The sequence below is a fragment of the Atractosteus spatula genome, chromosome 9, assembly GCF_055471065.1.
Source record: "Atractosteus spatula isolate fAtrSpa1 chromosome 9, fAtrSpa1.hap1, whole genome shotgun sequence".
Taxonomy (NCBI): Eukaryota; Metazoa; Chordata; class Actinopteri; order Semionotiformes; family Lepisosteidae; genus Atractosteus; species Atractosteus spatula.
Genome location: NC_142714.1, coordinates 9488388 through 9507620, shown reverse-complemented (window position 1 = coordinate 9507620; position 19233 = coordinate 9488388). Strand labels below are relative to the sequence as shown.

The 19233-nt window shown below is 39.3% G+C and overlaps 1 protein-coding gene across 1 annotated transcript in view; it reads right to left on the bottom strand.

Moving 5' to 3' along the window:
* The window catches only part of LOC148828113 (latent-transforming growth factor beta-binding protein 2-like), a 131047-nt gene that overhangs the window by 8010 nt on the left and 103804 nt on the right, over nt 1-19233 (bottom strand). The window contains exons 32-37 of the mRNA XM_088925771.1: nt 18897-19022; nt 15891-16013; nt 14215-14343; nt 2183-2308; nt 1409-1552; nt 4-207 (exon numbers count right to left, since the gene is read on the bottom strand). Coding sequence (XP_088781897.1) covers nt 4-207; nt 1409-1552; nt 2183-2308; nt 14215-14343; nt 15891-16013; nt 18897-19022 — 852 coding nt within the window. The remainder of the gene's footprint in view (nt 1-3; nt 208-1408; nt 1553-2182; nt 2309-14214; nt 14344-15890; nt 16014-18896; nt 19023-19233) is intronic.

Sequence of the window (19233 nt, the reverse complement as noted above, 5' to 3'; positions counted from 1 at the left end):
TACCTCTTCCAGCAGGGGGGCAGGGGTAGATCTCACAGTTGTCCCCCCAGCCAGCCCCCACAGTACAGCAGCACTCCTGCATGGTAGTGTTTCGGGACAAGACATTGTCACAGAAATTGTCATCTTCCAGATTGTAATAACATTCTTTTCTCTCCTTCTCGTCTGTAGACAACACATAATCCCTGGAGATTCCTCCGCGGCCCTGGCCTGAAACCAAGAGATCCTTAATAAGTATTCGTTATAATATGTATAATAAGGAATTCCTACTAGTTACGGTGGGGGTCTAAATAAGCAACATAGGTTTCTTACTACTAGGTGTGAAACAACAACAGAATCATCCAGAAACAATGAAATAGCCCTTTTAGCTTAATTTAGTTAAAAGTCTCTTCTCAGGTTCTGGAGAGTGCAACAAATAACCACAAGATGGCAGAAGTTTGCTTCATCTAAATTTTACTTAACAAGGTCTCTGCTCCAGCAGCTCATAGAAACATTATGCAACAGTGTCAAAGTACACATTGCAATCACATTCCTAATCAGAGCCTTTATTGTATGGAAAAATGGCATTTACATCATTTCTAAACATTTCAGTTGGAAAAATTGGCACTCCAAGATGGATTTCAGTGAAATGCACTTAAGTACACAAATACTGTATATGCTCAATTAAATTATACAGAAGTGACAACACAAGGACACAGAAATTGCAGCACAAGGTCATTCTTTCCATCTATTTTAATTTACAACTAACTACATTTCATTACTCTATTTACATTGAAACAATTCATGCAGACATTTAGTCTAAAAATATTCTGTTACATTTTTTGCCAGAAAACCTCAGCATATTCATATTTTCCTTTTTATTGATGGGACTTTTTATGGATTAGGTAACACTGTCTTCATTGAATCTTTAAGAAAAACAATCTAGTTCCAATTGTATTTTCTGGTGAAGTGAAATTCTAATACCCTTTTTTTTTTGTTTGCATTTCAGTTCTAAGATGTACTGGGTAGATGTAAAGATGTAAAATTGTAGATCACTACAAGTACTCCAAATCAATGAAGTAAACTGTGACTTAAACTACAACACAATAGTGTTCACTGAGCATGACACTAGTTCGATTTCACTAATAGCGGGCCTATATTTAGGGAATGACAAGGACAAGATAATGTTAAAATAAAGGCTCAACCATGACCTGTGATCCCACAGCTTCTTTGCAAAAACCCTTATTTAACTACAGTAGGTACTTTTGCACATATCCCGAGACAAGCTTCAGATTATTTAGGGTAAAATATGTTTTGGAGTGCACAATGTGCAGGATCCTATTGTTTTCCATTTGAAACTAATGATATACTTTTCACCTTACGAATATCTGGGTGTGCAAAGCCTTTTTTCCTTGCTGCTCAGACCCCTTACCTGTCAGCAGAGGGTTGTGGCACTGGCTTGTCAAGGGGTTGAATTCTTCGTTTTCGTTGGGGCAGAGGCACAGGAAGGTGCCCTCCACATTCTCACAGAAAGCCGTCCCGCACAGCGCCGTGCTCATCTCGCACTCATTGATGTCTGTCAGCGAAGCCCAGACAGATCACAGCCTGTCATCTCATCCTCAGTCAAGACCTCTCTCTCTTTTTCCTTTTCTCAGAAACCTACCTATGCAATGTATCAGCACACTGGTCCTTTGGAACCAGGTGTCTACAGTTACCTGCCACTGGGGCAAGTGTGCCACTGCCACATGCCTTGAAGACAGTCCCATGAGGTAGGATTAAAATATAATGCATAACAAAACAAAACAGACTCCGCTTTTCCTGAGAATTTATATAACAATCCCGATCATTTAAGATAAGATAAAAGATAAGATCAACTTATTAGCCATATAAATTTCCTGCATTAGGAATTCATCTTTTTGCATATCCAAGCTTGCTCTCCATGAGACACAGACAGGGAGAGAAGCTGGGGGTCAGCCATCATACAGTGCCCCTGGAGCAGTTGGGGTTAAGGGCCTTGCTCAGGGGTCCAACAGAGTAGGACTCCTCTGCCAGCTGTGGGATTTGAACCAGCATCCTTCCAGCCACAGGCACAGATCCTTAGCCACAGAGCCACCGCTCCACCCCCAATTTGCTAAAGAAACACACATAGGTGAAAACTCCTTGGGAGAAGCAGGAGTGCCGCAGCCCTGCCGTCTGTGTAACATACCCACACACTCTGGGTTCCCCGGCGGGCTGGTGTAGCCCTGGTCGCACAGGCAGCGGTACGAGCCGTCCATGTTCTCACAGATGCCATGTTTCCCACAGATGGTCTTATTCGTGCACTCGTCGATGTCTTCACGGAACATGTGGAAAGAGAGACGGTGATGTAGGACACGAGACCTTCCACTGCTTGATGCTGTAATCTGTTAAAGCCCAGACTGACTTTACTGCAGAGCCCCTTTCCCAATATTTGACCAATGGTACTTTACAGCTACAGCATGCAACCAACTTAAAAACATCAAGCTACAACACAAAGAATGGGCTGACAAGTGTCTTCTAATTAGTATTACATAACCAAGGGACCCAGTTTAAGGACGAGAGATCTCTCATCCACATAAGGCTTCCGAACACTGTTGCAGAATTTTTAATCTAATGTAAATGACCATTCTTGATCCATAGATGCTTTAAAGACATTTCCACTTGCAATATAAAACACAACACAAGGCACAGAGTATAAACACCAAGGCATCTGATACCATTCAGGCTAGTTTGTGTTTCCTTTGAGAAAAACTCAGGATCTGGAACAGTTCAGTTTTGATCCGAAACAGTTCCAAAACTGACATGACAGACTGACGAAATAATGTCATGACAAGACCACAGAGGGCTGAAACAGCTTTCAACTACAAGGGGAAGAAAAGCAAGCTTCTGTTATGCAGCAGCAGGAACACAGAAGTGTGAGATTTTGATTAAAAAAGTAGGACAGAAAGCTTACCTTTTAAAATTTAGTCCCATGATGAGTAGTAGGTGTCACTATCAAATATGATAAGTGTGTACACAATAAGAGAAAATCAAACTAACATCATCATGAAAAACCTTACCATAAAGAAGCTTTTAAAAGGTACAGCAAGTAAAGCAATTTTTCAAATGTCCTGTGGACTGACTAAAATATAAACTGAAACAGGATAGTCTGCCTTGAGATAAACAGTAACTATAAACCAATAAGTCTTATTTCCATTACATGGAATATTATATAGATGATAATTAGAACTTAACTAGGAGGATCATCTGTACCGTAATAGAACAATAAACAAGGATTTAGAAAAGACTGGTTTTGCTTAGCTAACTTGTCAGACGTATTTGAACATGGAACAGCAGTAACATACTGTATGGTACATGCAATCAGAGCATATGGTATATTTTCAGAATGTAGTGTAGATTTTCATAAAGCTTTTGATAACGTTCCCCATAAAAGAATACTTCTTAAAATGTTGGTATTAGGCATCCAAGGTAATGTATACATTTAGACTAGAACTAGTAAATACCTTGAAAACAAACTAAGGTAATATAATTTGGGGAGTACCTCAAGAATCTATATTTAGACCACTGATCTTCCTAATTTATATCAATGACTGATCATATCTGGTATAATAAAGTTTGCAGATGATTCCATTTGAAACTAATGATATACTTGACACCTTACGAATATCTGGGTGTGCAAAGCCTTTTTTCCTTGCCGCTCAGACCCCTTTCCTTCCTTAAGGAAAACAGCAGAGTCCTCAAAGGAGATCTCCAAAAGATTAAACAATACAGCAGACACCGGGTGGATGTAGTGCAGTGTGTTAAATGCTGGTAGCACAAAATATAAATACTACGAGACTCGCCAAAGTTTGAAGAAGCCAACTATTTAAAAGTAAACAATATCATCATTGTTAAAAGTGTACAATTGAAATAAAGGGATGTCTGAATCTTGTGATCAATTTTACTGCACTTCAAAAAAGACATAACTGCTCTGGAATCCGTCTATAGAAGAGCAACCAGGTACGTTCTGGGGCTCAAAAGAAAACCTTCCGCTGAGGGGCTGAAAGAACTGAATCTTGTTAGTCTTGAACAGAGAAGACTGTAAGAAGATTGATTATAATTCTCAAATTCACTAAGTCAACTAGATGAACTTTTCAGAATCAACACTGAAACACGAATCAGAGGACATAAGTGGAAACTACCAGGATTTAAAACAGAACAGGAAACACCTGTTCAAAGGATTGGGGGACTCTGAAACAAACTACCCCTTTATATTACATCAAAGTTGAAACAACTTCATGTGGTAAAATTGCACGAGGTTACTGTCATTTGACCACAGATTTCCTGTGGATTCCTGTGGTTTCAATATTCTTTATTTACACTGAAGAATGGATGAAATCTCATTTAGCTACTAGCAACTCAACGAGTCCTCTAACTTGCAACCTTTATTATAATCTTATGCTTTTAAATTGTTTTTTTTATATTTTCAGACATGTCAGACAGAATACTGTTACAAGAATTTATTTAATACTGTGTGAAGACTGCTGAGTCAACCCACAGTTAGGAATAAGGTTATGCTGTAATTGAACAATTTACAGTTACTTTGCACAGAATCTCATGAGCCAAATGTTTAAGACAAGCATTAGAGACACCATTTTGAGTCATTTTATTGCAGAATAATTTGTACCAGCTGGAAGAATGTGGAGCTTTTATAGCCAAGCATCAAACAAAGACCAGGGACAAACATGTTTTACAACTGCAGCACAGCAATTAAGGTAATTAAAATTAAAATCTCTATCAGGCTGCTGGAAACACTGTTGTGACCTGCAGACAGGATTTTTTAACAATTCATTTGGAGAGAATCTTATACTGTATGTGTTTGCAAAGGAGTGTCTGTGACCCAGGGAAGCAATGCGGAAGAGGTTAGTGGTACGCAGCTCAGTGCTGAATGACATCCAGTGGAACAAAACAGCAGCACCACGTGCTCCTGGAACTGGCCTGGGATTCTCAGCAATGAGAAAGAACAGGTTTTCCAACAGTCTCCTTCAGTGTGGCAGATTGTAGTAAGAACATGTACAGTATTAAACAAAGACAATCAGTTGCACTCCCGTGTTATCTGTGCACTCCTGTGAGTCCTGCATGCACTCAGTTATATGTTTTTTTTCTTTTCACTATTATCGCATAATACATAGGTTTGTGAGTTATACCAGCCTTCCACAGGCCCAGATCACCAGATCACTCAGGTTCTCTTCTAAAAGCCGCTACTAAGAGCAGATACTTGCTGGTACAGTACATTCAGAAAAGTTTTGTTCATGGAAATATGGAATTCACATTTTTTTTAAAGGTTTGGAAATGTTGATTAATGTTTGACCCCAGGCTCAAACCCAGGTCCACTCCTCCAGAGCCTAGCAGCGCTCAGAGTGGCTCCTCCTCAGTGCCGCTGGCCTCCGCCCTGCGTAATTAAAAAGATCCGACCACGGATAGCATTTGCTTATTTAAAAGAAGAAGAGCATGCAGCTTTCCAATTGGATTTGAGTAACAGTTGCATTTGATCTTATCACGGGTGCAACGCAGCATCCTCAGCAAATATTCTTTGTAACATGATTACATGTAATGTTTCCATATTGAGATGCCCATCAGCAAAGTCTGCTAGTGGACAGGTGGTAGGGGGAAGGGGAGATGGCTGCACTTTTACGGGCCATTTAAGACTTTTGAAAACAGGCCGCCAATTAAGAACAGAACACGTGTGCCTGTCTGAAGGTGTAGATGGCCGCGGGCGAAGGAACCGCCGTGCCAGACAGGAGTGCGCCTGCAGCAGCCCAGCTCGGCCCTGTCTGACTGGGAAATCCTGGCGCTCCCCCCCCCCGTGTTCCACTCCCACACAGCTGGACCACCCCCAGACCTGGAACAGCGCCACTCGGTCAGGACTCCCTGGGTAGGGGCTTTCTTACGCAATAAAAAAACAGACATTTTGGTTTGGAAGGGCAAGACTGTGGTCACGGCTTTGGCCTTTCTCCATGGGGGTGGGGGTAATTGTGGAACGGAGGTGGTACGAGATTAAAAGAAACAAGAGATTTCGTGCTGCGGGCCTTTTCAGTGTTCCAAATAGCACAACATTTAGGAACGCTTCCTCAAATATCTATTAACTCTCCATGTTCTCTCTGAGTGAGCTGCACTGTAAAGCTTCCACGTACTGTATCATGGTTTGAAAGCCTCCCCCCATCTTTCCACATGGTGCAGACATGCTTGAACACACTGCTGGACATATTTATCCCCACCTGGATTACCTTACAAAAAAACAGAATGCAGGAGCAATGGCCTAACACTTTGATTTCTTATTGCATTCTGCCCCAGTTTATCCTCATTCTGACAAGGCCTTATTCCTGAGCTTATTCTTATTCACTGTGCTAACACACAATGGTACACACTTAGCACACACCGTAAACCCTGACTAACGCTTCACACATGTTGCAGAATCACTATAGGCAGTAGAATGTTAAACTGTTAATTACTCAAAAAGCTTGGTGTAGAAATTTATCAGACAAAATGCAGCCTTGTGAAAAACCCCAAAGAACACTTTTTACATGCCTAGGGTGATGTTCATTAGTAACACCTGCAACAAAACCACAGGACACCTCGAATGTACAGTATCTGTCTGGAGAAGCCTTATTAAGATTGTGAAAACAGCTAGTGAACCTCCACTTTCTTTTTTAGCCTCAATATGATTAAGAAAAAAAAATCAAAAGTATTGAAGGGTAGAAGAAATCAGCGCTGAGGCTTTAAAAGTACTTTTTCAAGGAGACGACAATAGTCCATTTGGGATCATGATTACACACACCAGTTAATAGTTAGCACAGACTTCTGACAAGGCCTTGAGCTCACAATTGGAATCAGAACAAAGACTGAAGTACAAAAAGTAACAAGTTATCCAAGCACTTGACTCTGTGGGGGTTTCTGCCTGCAGTGCTCTGACACCAACACTACCAATAACCAATCAAAGACACAACACGACTACTGCCATCATTCTCCACCCTCATGTACACTGTAAACCCCGACAGACAGAAGCTTAACATGTGTTGCTCACTGTTGAGAAACCTAAGAACAGTCAGAAAAGTCTGTGTATACAGGTGGCCGTGTTTTCTGCCAGAAAAATAAGACACTCAGCTATAAATTCTAAAAAACAAAGACGGCATCTCAAAATGTGATCCGTAAATTTCCATTGAACTTGCTTATGCAAACCTTTGCTTCAGTCTTTTAAAGCAAGGGACTTTTTTCCCATGAACCTGTGGTTACAACAGTGTTGCCTAACTGGCAAAAACTGTTTTTTAATATTGTTCTAGGAGTCTGGCATCCTTTCCAAGACTTGCTAATGAGGTGCGATCTCCAGCTACAAATTGCATCTAGCTGCGAGAGACAGTAAGGTGTTGCTAGGATAAAAGCCCACCATTTCCACGGGTGTGCTTCAAAAAATTCCACTGACACCAGTAAATTTCAAGGTTTAACAAGGCCAAAACCAAGATCATTAACAGCAACTTGTCCACCTGCCGTGCAGTCAGAAGTAGATGCAGTTGTGGTGGAGCAAACGCTTAAATTAATTCAAAAGAGCAAGGTTATAAGAAAAATATGCAGGCCTATTCAGTTACTTAAAACGAGAACAGAAAATGTGTCTATTTTCATCTATTTCAAATTTTGCGATTATTGCTTCATCCAGTAACAACATGGATGCTTTTGTTTATCTTTGTCTTATTTCATATGCAAAACATATCCTGAAGGGGAAGATCGTTTGCTTTCTACAGTGTTACAGATATTCCACAGCACTCAGTAACTTAAAGCAGCTCTTATAAATGTTGGATCCAGAGACCAAAGGTTGGTAGATGGTGCTTACATTTATAAGATTTATCTTTAGGTTTATTTGATACTGGAGAAAGTATGTGGTCTTGCAAATTCTAGCTATTCTTTTGTGCATGTATTCATGTGTTATTAAAGACCAGTTGCAATGGACTTAAATTTGATTGGGTTTTGAATGGGACACTAACACTTTCATGCATTACGTTTCATAATTATGAATGGCATGAAGCTTTGTTAATCTCATGATTTCAGTCAGTAGGAAGAGAATTCCATGTTCTGAATACTGAAGAACAAGTTACTTGGATCACTGTAACCAATTTTCGTGGTATATAGCTAAGCATTCGTATTTATAGACATTAATCTTCTTTAAAATGTGTAGTAACTGTATTGCCCACTTTCTTCTTATGTGTGTCCTACATTAACCAACCAAAGACCTGTTCCATAACATATGACACTGTGGATATACTTTGGAAAAAAAAACTAATTTTCCAATCTTTGCATCCCCCTACTAAATGCCTGACATACAAACCTAAAAAAGACAATTTCTGACATTTGTGGCACTCGGTCAAGGTGATATCCAACTGTCGAGAGGGCAAAGGAGCAGTCCAGATTACAGAGAAATGAAAGACTGACCTAAACCTTCTGACACCAGTGCCATAAAGAGGTCTTGTGACATCACTGATGTCTTTATGGTATTTTATAATGGGTCTAATTAAAAGCTGCAGAACAAAATATTTGGTAGGAAAAAAAAATGGGATAAAAAAGGAACATATTTATTTAGATGTGAAAAATAACTAGTCTAGAAAGCTGAATTTGTCCCATATCACTCCTAAAAGCTAGACTACATGAGAGAGGAGAAAGACTGCCAGATAAATTGAGTAAGACAGCCTTCCCTGGGACCCATTTGGCTCTTGTTTTGACTTCTATCCATTACAATACAGATCAGAAGTATGGAACTGTTTGCAGATAGAGAGCACTCCCAGAGACATTTCACTGTGCTCTCTCCTGACATATGGAGTGATTTACACAGCACACAGCATTTACAAGAGCAGTACACCCGTCCACAGTAAAACCACTTAGAAAGTGCATGACAGTGGCGGCACCCATACGAACAGTGCTTCTCTCTTTAGACCAGCAAACGCATTCATTAAATAAAAGTCTTTCATAGGTATAGGGTATTCTTGTTGCCTCTTTTTAAGGTTTAACAGCACAGGAGGTCTCAGTACTGTGGAGGCTTGAGATTCAGATATTGGCTTAACTCCACCAGAGTGAATGCAGAAATGCTGTGGTCTGCAATAAGAAGACACAACTGGAATTAAAGCGGCACACCAGTCCTGGATTGAACTTCAACAATGATTGACTGCTGAACAAGAAAACATTTATGAGCTTGCATACACACCCTTCTCCCACTTCACTAAGACTCCTTCTGGATGATACAAATGTAGAGAATTACTGGGTACAATGTGGCACTCCAGTCTAGAGATTTGAATGAAAAGACTTCAAGCTTGGACTCTTAAAACACTACAGTAAATGAGGAAACTCACTGCAGCTGCTGACACTTTTCTTGCAGATTAGGCTCTGTATTTCATCTTGTTTGCAAGAATTTAGCTTTCAATTGAAATATTTAAGTTAATAAATAAGGGTGGTTTGTATTGTAAATAGCATGAAGGAGGACTGATTAAGGTTTGTTGAACCTCGGTACTTGCTCACCAAGTACCATTTATTCAGCTTGCTTCTTTATTCTAAAGAAGCTCTTAGAGATTCCAAACGCACACACTGTACTGCTGTGCTGAACAGTCTTTAAAAGCCAATAAAAAGCTGTTGTTCTTCTGCACAACAAGGCTAATCAATCCCACAATCCCACAAACAGTTCTTTAGAAACTTCTAGTCCAATATAAAAGCAGTAATGAGAAAAGCTGCCCTTGGTTTGCAAGTGAAAAAAGGTTAACGACAATATTAACATTTTCTTTGCAAACAATTCTTTATTTGCGTCAGAGAATCTGATGTTCTGGATAAAATCATCACTGTTCCTTCAGGCCACAGAAATTCATCAAAATAATGGCAATATCAGACACACTCTGTCACACCGGGCCCCTGTTGTATGCTATGTACGAGAAGATGAAACCAGTCTTTATTCATGCTGACAAGTTTCGTTCTGCCAGTCATAACTTGGCAGGAGGAGCAGCCTTTAACATGCCCCACCACTAGATGGCGTTACTAACTACAGAAAGGAGCAGCATGGAATATGATGCTTTTCTGAGCAATGTCTTGCCAAGCAGTTTGTGCGGATGGAGGGTGGAGTATCCTATATAAGTTAAGAAACCGAGAAACAAAATTTTGAGCTATCCATGTGACCGCATTAATAACTTGGCCAGTGCCCCTCTACCAAACAAAAGAATTATTCTTCATTTCTTTAATATTGTAAGCACATTTTTGGAAATATGTTACGTTTGACAGAACCATGAGTTAAGACCCACACACACCCAGTATTAATGTGCAGCACATTGCACTGAATACTAACCTCTGTGGCTGAGGTTCTGCTGTTGCATTTCTGTTATTACTGATCTCTTATTCCCTCAGCGTTTGACAAGCAGATTGTCTCCATCTGGAGGGCTTATTCACACATTCAAGAAGTGTGTTTTATACTGTGGAATTTGGGGTCCAAACGCTAATTTCTTTGAATTCGCTTAAAGTCTTCCTTGAAGCCACAGGTCACTGTGCAATTTCAGATCAGTTCTTTGGATATTTTCATAATTTAAGAAACAAGAAAAGGTGTCATTTTTAACATTTGACCTGGAAGTACAAGGCAAAAGTTTAAACTGAAAAAATATTTTATTTAGAGTAAATGCCTCAATCACTTGCTGAACATCCTACTTTTTCATTTGTTTCCCATTCTTTACAGACCACTCCATACAAATCTAAGCCAGTGAGCAAGAGGTCAATGACCCCATTGTAAATGCAAAAACACTTCCCTGAGTTAACACCCATCTTAAAGTGGTACTGTGGGACTGACATAGCAAACTGACCTATTTCAAGTCTGTTTACTAACGATAATGTTGCTGTGTTACCATGTCCATTCCTGATTGAGAACTGCTAGCGGCCAGCTGTATAGCAAGGTGGTGCCCAGCCATTAGAAGACAGGGATGCAGTTATAACAAGGCTTTGCTGAAATAGCCCCGTTTTTGCTTTTGTTTTATGACCGAAAAAAACTAAGAAAGCAGAGCCAAAAACAACCCATTACAGATATTTCATTTCTCGTGGGCAATCAGAAATGACAGGGTCTGAAATTTCGTTTCTTCATTATGATTGCCGAGCAAAAAAAATTAAGCAACATGTTATTCAGAAGACAACGCTTTCCACAGGGGTTTGGAACAAATTCTCATTGTTTAAAACCCCTGTGTTGGCGGTGTCAGGTACATAACTTAGGTCTGAGGTCTGTCAATTTGACTACATTTCCCGGACAGTATAAACTGTCCTTTCCTTGCACTAACTGAATACACAGCCTGGAGAAAGTTCTGTCTCAAGGACAGTTGGCACCACAAAACAGTAGCAGGACTTCTAATGCAAAACAAGGGTTACATATACTATTACTAGTGACAACCGCATTGCTTTCATGGATGCTAAAAACTTCTGACTTACAGTATGACTCATAAGATGTGATTCTAAGGGACAGTTTACAAGATATACATCCAGCTGCACTTTCAACAGGACCACAGAAGATAGCATTTCATGCAGAGGCAATAAAACCTTGGGGCAACATGCTTCACCCACTGCTCAACTTGTCTTTTCCCTTCCTCTCTTGCATTTAGTAATGCATTAGGGCAGTCCCCACATTTCCCAGTTAAGTCCCACACCACATTTCAGTGTTCCAGACCCATCTGATTAGATAGCACCTGCAATCTTGCAGCTCTCAACAACAGTACATCCTTCATCCTTCCCTTATACTGTATTGCACTAATGTTTTTAATTGTCAGACTTCTATTAGAATTGGCTCATTTCACTTAACTTTGGGCAATTTTGTATTTGTATTTTTTCACTGTAAAAATGAAACACATGCCCATTGGCTGACATTACATCTTTCTCCTATGCTTGATATTATTTAATTTTAACTAATAATATTATGTAGTTGATAATATTTCATTTTTGTTTTTGCGCAGCACTTTCAGCTTTATCGGGCTAAGCTTGTTATCATTAACTTAATGTGTTTTATTGTACTTGTGTGTTCATGTTTCTTTTACACTAAATTTTGAAATCTGTACACATTGCCGCCAGTTGCCCGTGATAAAGATATCAGCTGACTACAGACAAAATGCGAAAAAACATGCACACACAGACTGCACTCTACTGCTAAATTTAGAAAGATTAGAAACTGTAAAAAAAAAAGATTCGAAAAATAAATTTTGGTGAAAGGACAAATGACATCTGCTTTTATCTGTACTTTATCATATGTTCAAAGTCTGTAAAACCTTCAGCAACAGGTTTAGAACTTGACATTTGAGCCTTGCAGAGAAAAGAGGGCTAGCAAATTAGCTAGCAACAAAAGTGGGTCATTGTATATTAACTGTTGTAAATCCTTTTATTATATTAGATAACATTTCAGCAGCAGCAAGGGATTCAGACAAAATGTCTCTGTTTAAGCAAGATATTAATACGGAAAAGATCATTTACAGCTGCATCAGCCTTGGCGTCCTTACAACATAAACTCCTGAATTCTGGTTTCACTTTCACAGCACGCTACAGTATGAATCCAGCCAGGCACATCTGAAGAAACACCTCTATTAATTAATGAAATGTCTGTTTCTACGATATTTCTACTATACATCAATCTTTTCGATCATCATGAGTTTCCATGCAGTTCTCTTAGATGTTTAAAGGCAGCACACCTGTTGCATGGGTTAGCAGCAAAGAAGTCTTTATTTGATAGACATGGGTTCTGAAAAACTGCCTGACAATTGGACGTTGTAGAGTTTGCACTTTTAGTGTTCAGAAATATTGCTTCCGTACTGGTGTTTAAATATACATTAATTCCAAATATTTCCATTTCCTAACACAGCATTTTATTCTTTATAAGGAAACACAGGAGGCTCTTTGTCACACGCAATGGAATATTAAAAGGGAAGTCATTTGTATGGATTTTCAAAGAGATTTTGAGAAAACAAATTCTCCCTGATTTGCTCACCAAAGGGTCTTTATACTGTATCATACTTTATCCCAAAACTACACTAAATTGTGCTACACTTACCTAGAATGATTTCTTGAGTCATCTCCATATCTCGGTTATTTGTCCCAAAATTCTTGCTGATTCACTTTATTATTATGGGTACAGATATTAATGTTCTTTTTTCCAGCTGGGCTGCCTATGTGGTTACTGGCCATGTGAGCCCATGGTAAAGTAATTTATTTAAATGAGATTTTGGTTGACCTGCATTTTTATGTGTTTCAGTTTTTAGTTGATTAATTAAGGCTCTAAAGACAGGGGAAAGGATATGCAAAAGATATTTTAGCAAAAGCTTAAAGTCAGAAGACCTAGAAATCTACAGTAGTTTTCCTAAGGACTCAGTTTTGAATTTGCTGTCATTAATTGTACAGTTGTTATGGTTAAACACAAGTTTTACTTCTTCTAACTAAATGCTGTGGTTTCACACGCATTCATCACAGACTGTTGCTTTCAAAATACTTTCAGCCCTTCCACATGATTATCTGAGACTTCTCAGATGGAAACGATGAAATTATGAAATTGCCCTGCACATACACAAAGTTTTTACTTTCCAATAGTCACACCTGTTTTTATCATATTAAAGTATAGTTTTCCATGGAAGAAGACAAAATGCATTTCTTTCATACAACGCTGACAGTGAACAGTCAGCTCTGTGCCAGTGGAGAAGCAGGTGTGCAGTCCCTAGCCCAGCTCAATGTAACATGAATCTGTTGTTCAGTGGAAAACTTAGATCAACATTTATTACTCCTGTTGCCTCTGGCACTCTATTGTCATTGTTAGAAAGATGGGGTCCCCTTATTCTTTCATTGTTTTCTAATGACAGCTGCTTTTTGAAAGTGTATGATATGAAGGATATGCCCCCCCCCCCCACCTCATCCTCGTCTTTGTCCAACCATTCACATCTGATTATGTGTTTTTTCTGCATGCAAGACTTTTTTGACAGACACCTGCCATTTGGTCTCCACCAAATGTGAAACCCAGCAACGCAAGACAATGTTTTACGGAAACTCTATTGCATTGCACGAGTCGTTAAATGGAACTGACAGTGAGCAAGAACCTTCCCATCACATCATGCATCCTTCATTGCTGATGTATGAAATCGGTGTAGCTTGGCAAGGTCATGGTCAGTTATGTCTGCATACAGTGGACTCTTGCAGAAAAGCTGCAGTACTCACCACAGTCTCTAGCGTCTTCACCATAGACTCCTGACGCACAGCCCATGAAGCAGCGGTATGATCCCAGTGTGTTCTCACAGCGCCAGGTGCCACAGATCCCACTTCCGTATTCCTTACACTCGTCCATGTCTGGGAAGACCAACAGTTGCACAGGGTCACAGGCTGGGTCTCTCCCTTCCTACAAAGCCGCAGCTCGACACAGGCACCACACCGGCTGGTTCCAAGGCAAACATTTTTACAGCAATTTAATAACCTCTGAAGAAACAGAAAAGAACCACCAAAGGGAAAAACACTTCAGCCTCACAGCGGGGTAATTCATAGTCCCTGATGGAAGATTTATTTGAGTGTCTTGGCTAGTTTCACCACCTGAAGTGGAAAGGTGCACATACAGTACAGAGTCCCGCTGATGGAGCCACAGAGACATAGCATAGATGCAGCACATCACACTTCAACAATCCAGATGAATATCTAGTTTTGTAGCTGACATTCAGATAGCTGTTGTGAGAAGAAAACATACATCTGTAAGAGCAGCAACACTTCAAGACCACTTCCATCAACTACTAAATAAAAAAGAAATCTACTACCTGTGCTAGAGTTGTGCCCATACTGGCTCATGAGGACTTCACAAAGCAATAGCCCCTTCCTAAGTGATACAGTGCTTCTTGCCATAAATTTATTGTTCTTTTTGTCTTGAGCAAAGTTAAGCGAAGGAATAGTTTTGCCCTTCTATTGGATGGGTTTCACATCAATTTGCATGATACACTGTAAATGTGGTTTCCCTTTGTCTTCTGTACTGTTTAGAATGCAAGCAGTAAAGACAATTCTTCTGAGTGTTTCGGACAACCTCACATAAAATGTTGATATATTTTGTGATACTGGATTATGGACAAAACAAGTTTCATCTGCAGATCTGACAAACCCTGTTAACCTGTGATATTGTAATACCGAACACCACAGAGTACCTCGGTATAGTAATGAATATTCTGACGGATGACGGATACCTGCTCTTAGCACTTTTAAAGTTTAAAGAAAGCAACTACATATAATTTAAATTATTTTATTTGTAAAAAGCATACAAACAACAAAAATAGTAAAAGCTGATGTGGGGATGTACATTAATGTGCCAGAAGCAATTCGGAAAAAGATTATGTACAGTATATGTTATGAGCATCAACACATCACTCATAACCTCCACTAGTATTTTACTGTCATTAGTATAGTGCTTTAAAGCTTAGTTTGAATAAGAAGCCCAGCCTGCCTTTTAGAAATGTTTAATACCCCCTGATTAGAATCTTTAAAAAAACATCTGAAGGTAGACTTTAGATGAGCTGCCAACATACCATTTTGTAATTGAACTCAATGTCTGGTGTGCATTCTCATAAACATCATCTGTCTGACTTTTCATTTGACAAAACAGTTATATCAATATTATAATCAACAAAAGTAATAGTAATAATAAGATTTACAATGTTGGCCTCAAAGAAAATTTCACTAGATCACTGTAGAATTGTTTCTGTATAAAGTAAGAAAAACATTGTAGAATAGTGTATGGCTAAAACAAGGTCATTAATATGGCCTTGTCTTGTTTTAATGGGCTTTGCACCCCTGGCAAATAGCAGGGGAAACTCCTTGGTCCTGGGAAATGTGATATGTCAACGATATCCACCTGTTCTTACCTTCGCAGTCACCAGCTTCATGTGAGAACTTGTATCCTGTTTCACACACACACTGGAAGGACCCGTCTGTGTTCAGACATTGTCCTCTTGAGCACATGGTCCCCTCACTGCACTCATCCACATCTGGCGAGGAGAGAAAGAGAAGGGAGAGATGGCCAAGTCTCATCTCAAAGAGGCCAGGAAAGTTTTCTAGTCAGCTTCCGGATTCTACCAATCCTCAACATTGTTGTCCACCGTTTCTACTGCTATTCTATACTGCTATGCTGGAGATCTGTATCTCGACAAAGGTTGACTTTAATATGTGATTAGGAACCACCATACTTCCTATAATCTATCAAAAGAAAAACTGCATTACGATGACATCACATAACAGACTTGCTCAAGGGAACCTTAAGGGGTTACTGTATGGTTACAGTCCAGCACTTAATCCGAGACCTGTCCACACAAGGTAACTATAGAGCCCTCCGTCATGTATCTCCACAAGTGTTTAACTCAACTCATTGCCAAAATCCTTTAAACCTTGTGACCGTGGACTTTTTTAAACCTAGTTAGAATATTCATCTTTATACTGCAACTCCAGTGTAAAAGTCCTGTTTTACTCTCGGTGAATTTGGTCAAGCATTTTATGCTGTGTTCTATTGCACAGTACTGTGTTTTTTGAAAAGCAACTCCAAAGATTTTTTTTAGTGCCCACTAAATTAACTGTTACGAATTAAGAAATTAACAGGCCACTCCAATGTGCAGTAATATTTATTTTGCTTATACAAGTGATTATTAGTTGTTTAAAAAAACAGGTTTACCTTTGCTATGCAACTGAAAGGTGTTACTACTGTAGAAAACAACTGCTTCATATACATGGGGAGAAAAAAGAATGCAATAATCCATCAGGAATCTGAAAATCTACATGTGAGCCAAACACACATGTAGGAACCAGGTGACAGGAAGGGTGAACTCTGTGTTGGTGCTTAAATATGGTGCAAGCTTTTTGCACGCTTATGAAAGTTGACACTTTAACTATCACCCCACAGCCCTTTCATTAGGCAACACCTGATTTCATTATTGCCATCATAGACACTGGCTTTTCCAACCTGCAGGAGCACGCTGAAAGGTTCATAGTTGGTTTAACTTGCCCTGTCATTTCGTTAAATCACTCTGAGCGCATCATGAAATCCCCCTCCACTCTCCTCTTGCAGTCAAGAATAAGCAAAAGCTTTTATTTTACCCTGTCCACTCAATAGCTGTAAATGTCGCATGTAAAGTAGGCGGTATAAAAATACTCCATTCCACTGATTTATTGGATAATTAAACTGCAATATTTTCAGTGGCGGTGAGCCAATACACATTGAATAATACAATGTTCTAGATGTTGTCTCTTGCTTCAGACAAATGACCCCTGGGGAGAATTTAACAATGTTCAAATGTTGCCAGGTCCCTGCTTGCAGATTTACCAAACACCTGGATCTGGACACAGTGTCAAAAAAAGAAAAATGAAGGCCCTTCTTTAAATGCATGCCTGACACATTGCATAGACCATAGACCCTAACTGGTTAACTTGGCACATGGACAGTCAAGCCACTCTCAATGCATATTTCTAGTATGCAAAATAAGTTTTCACCCCTAACGATAATTTGTTCTTTGAAAGATGAGAGCTAACTGCAATTTAGGTGCCAAGATCCAATTCTGTTATAAGTTTATTCTTACCACAACAATGAGTTTCATTGTGAGAATGCTGAACAAACTGATCCAGCCTTCAGCAATGTACCATATTTTTGTTAAACTGGATAAAACTAGGACAGCAAGAACCAAATAATAATAAACACATCACAATATAGTTCATATTCACAATCCTACAGATGTGGAAGTATATAGCCCATGGTGATATCAAAACTACAGTACATAAAATATCATAACTTGATCGATTCTAAATACAGGTTGAAAGGTCAGGATCAGATTCTACTTCACATGTTGCTGATGGAAACTTTCTATACTGTACCTGCTGCTTAAACATGGTGCGATTTTTGAAAAGGCTATGTCATGTCATGAAATGACTACTGATCTCAATAATTTAAGACAGTTAAACAAACTGGGACCATTACAAATCTTAGAAATCTACATTTCTACATCAAGATAACTATATGATAATATACTCTAGATGGAAACATCAAAATAGAGAATATAGTGTGCCCTAGTGAAACTGCCATACAGTGGCCTAGGATACCAATAAATGGGTGAGGAGAGAGCTGAAATCTCTGTAACAATTTTCAGCAAATTGCTTTGGGTAACATAAAAGCAAAACCACAACCATCCTTTAAATAAGGAACATGAAGAAACATAAAAGAGTTTGAAAATATACTGTATAAAAACAGTTTTTTAATTTAAGATAATTATGTTTTTTTTAATTATTCTGCTTACACTAGGTAGAAGAGAACTGTGCCTAACTATTGAAAAATGTGCTATATGTGGTAAAAGTAAACTTGAACTCATAAACAAACATGACTCACAAAAACACATCAGACTGTAATAAGAGGAAAGTCAATAAAATGTGTACTGAACTGACAGAGGTGAAGACATTTGTCTTAGACTGTATTAGACTGGAATTTCTGGGAACCTTTATTCAATACTGGTGTGAGCTTGTAGAGGGAGTGAGTGAGTCTGGAATGGTGTCAAAATTTCCTGTAATCACACAACATCAAAGCTGACTCTTGATGTCTGGCCAGATACAATTGGGAGTATTGAATTATTTTGTTCTTTATTCATTCTCCAGAGAGAAACAAGTATTTCTTAGGTTAAACAAACTGGCACCCAAGCAGGCAATAGGCATACTCGGAACGCAGGAATGTCTGCCCTGCCCAGTTACTGGCAAGTCTTTAGCTCAGGGTAATAGATGGAAAAGGTCTCACTACAGGAGGCTGTCTGGGACTGAAGAGAAACGCTGTGCGAACCCTCAATTCATGAACCCAAAAAAAGATTCTGCTAGGTGTGGGGTGGCTGGTTCTGCCTCCTTACCCTGACAGCCCATTCCATCTCCAACGATGGCGTAGCCAGGGGAGCACAGGCAGAAGAAGGAGCCTTCTGCATTCAGACACTCTCCATTTAGACCACAGATATCCGGGCTAAGGCACTCATTGACGTCTAAAAAAAAGAACAAATACCAATTGAATTTCTTGCAACGATTGGTGCTCTGCAACAAAACAGTGCCAGTTAACAATGTCAGGTTAATTAGTGATTCACTCTCTTTTCTTGTACTCCTGTGAAGGAACAAGCTATCTAAAAGTATTCCTGACTTCCTTCTACCATCCTACTGTTCAAACTTCACCTGTATATTGGATTGGTATGATGATTT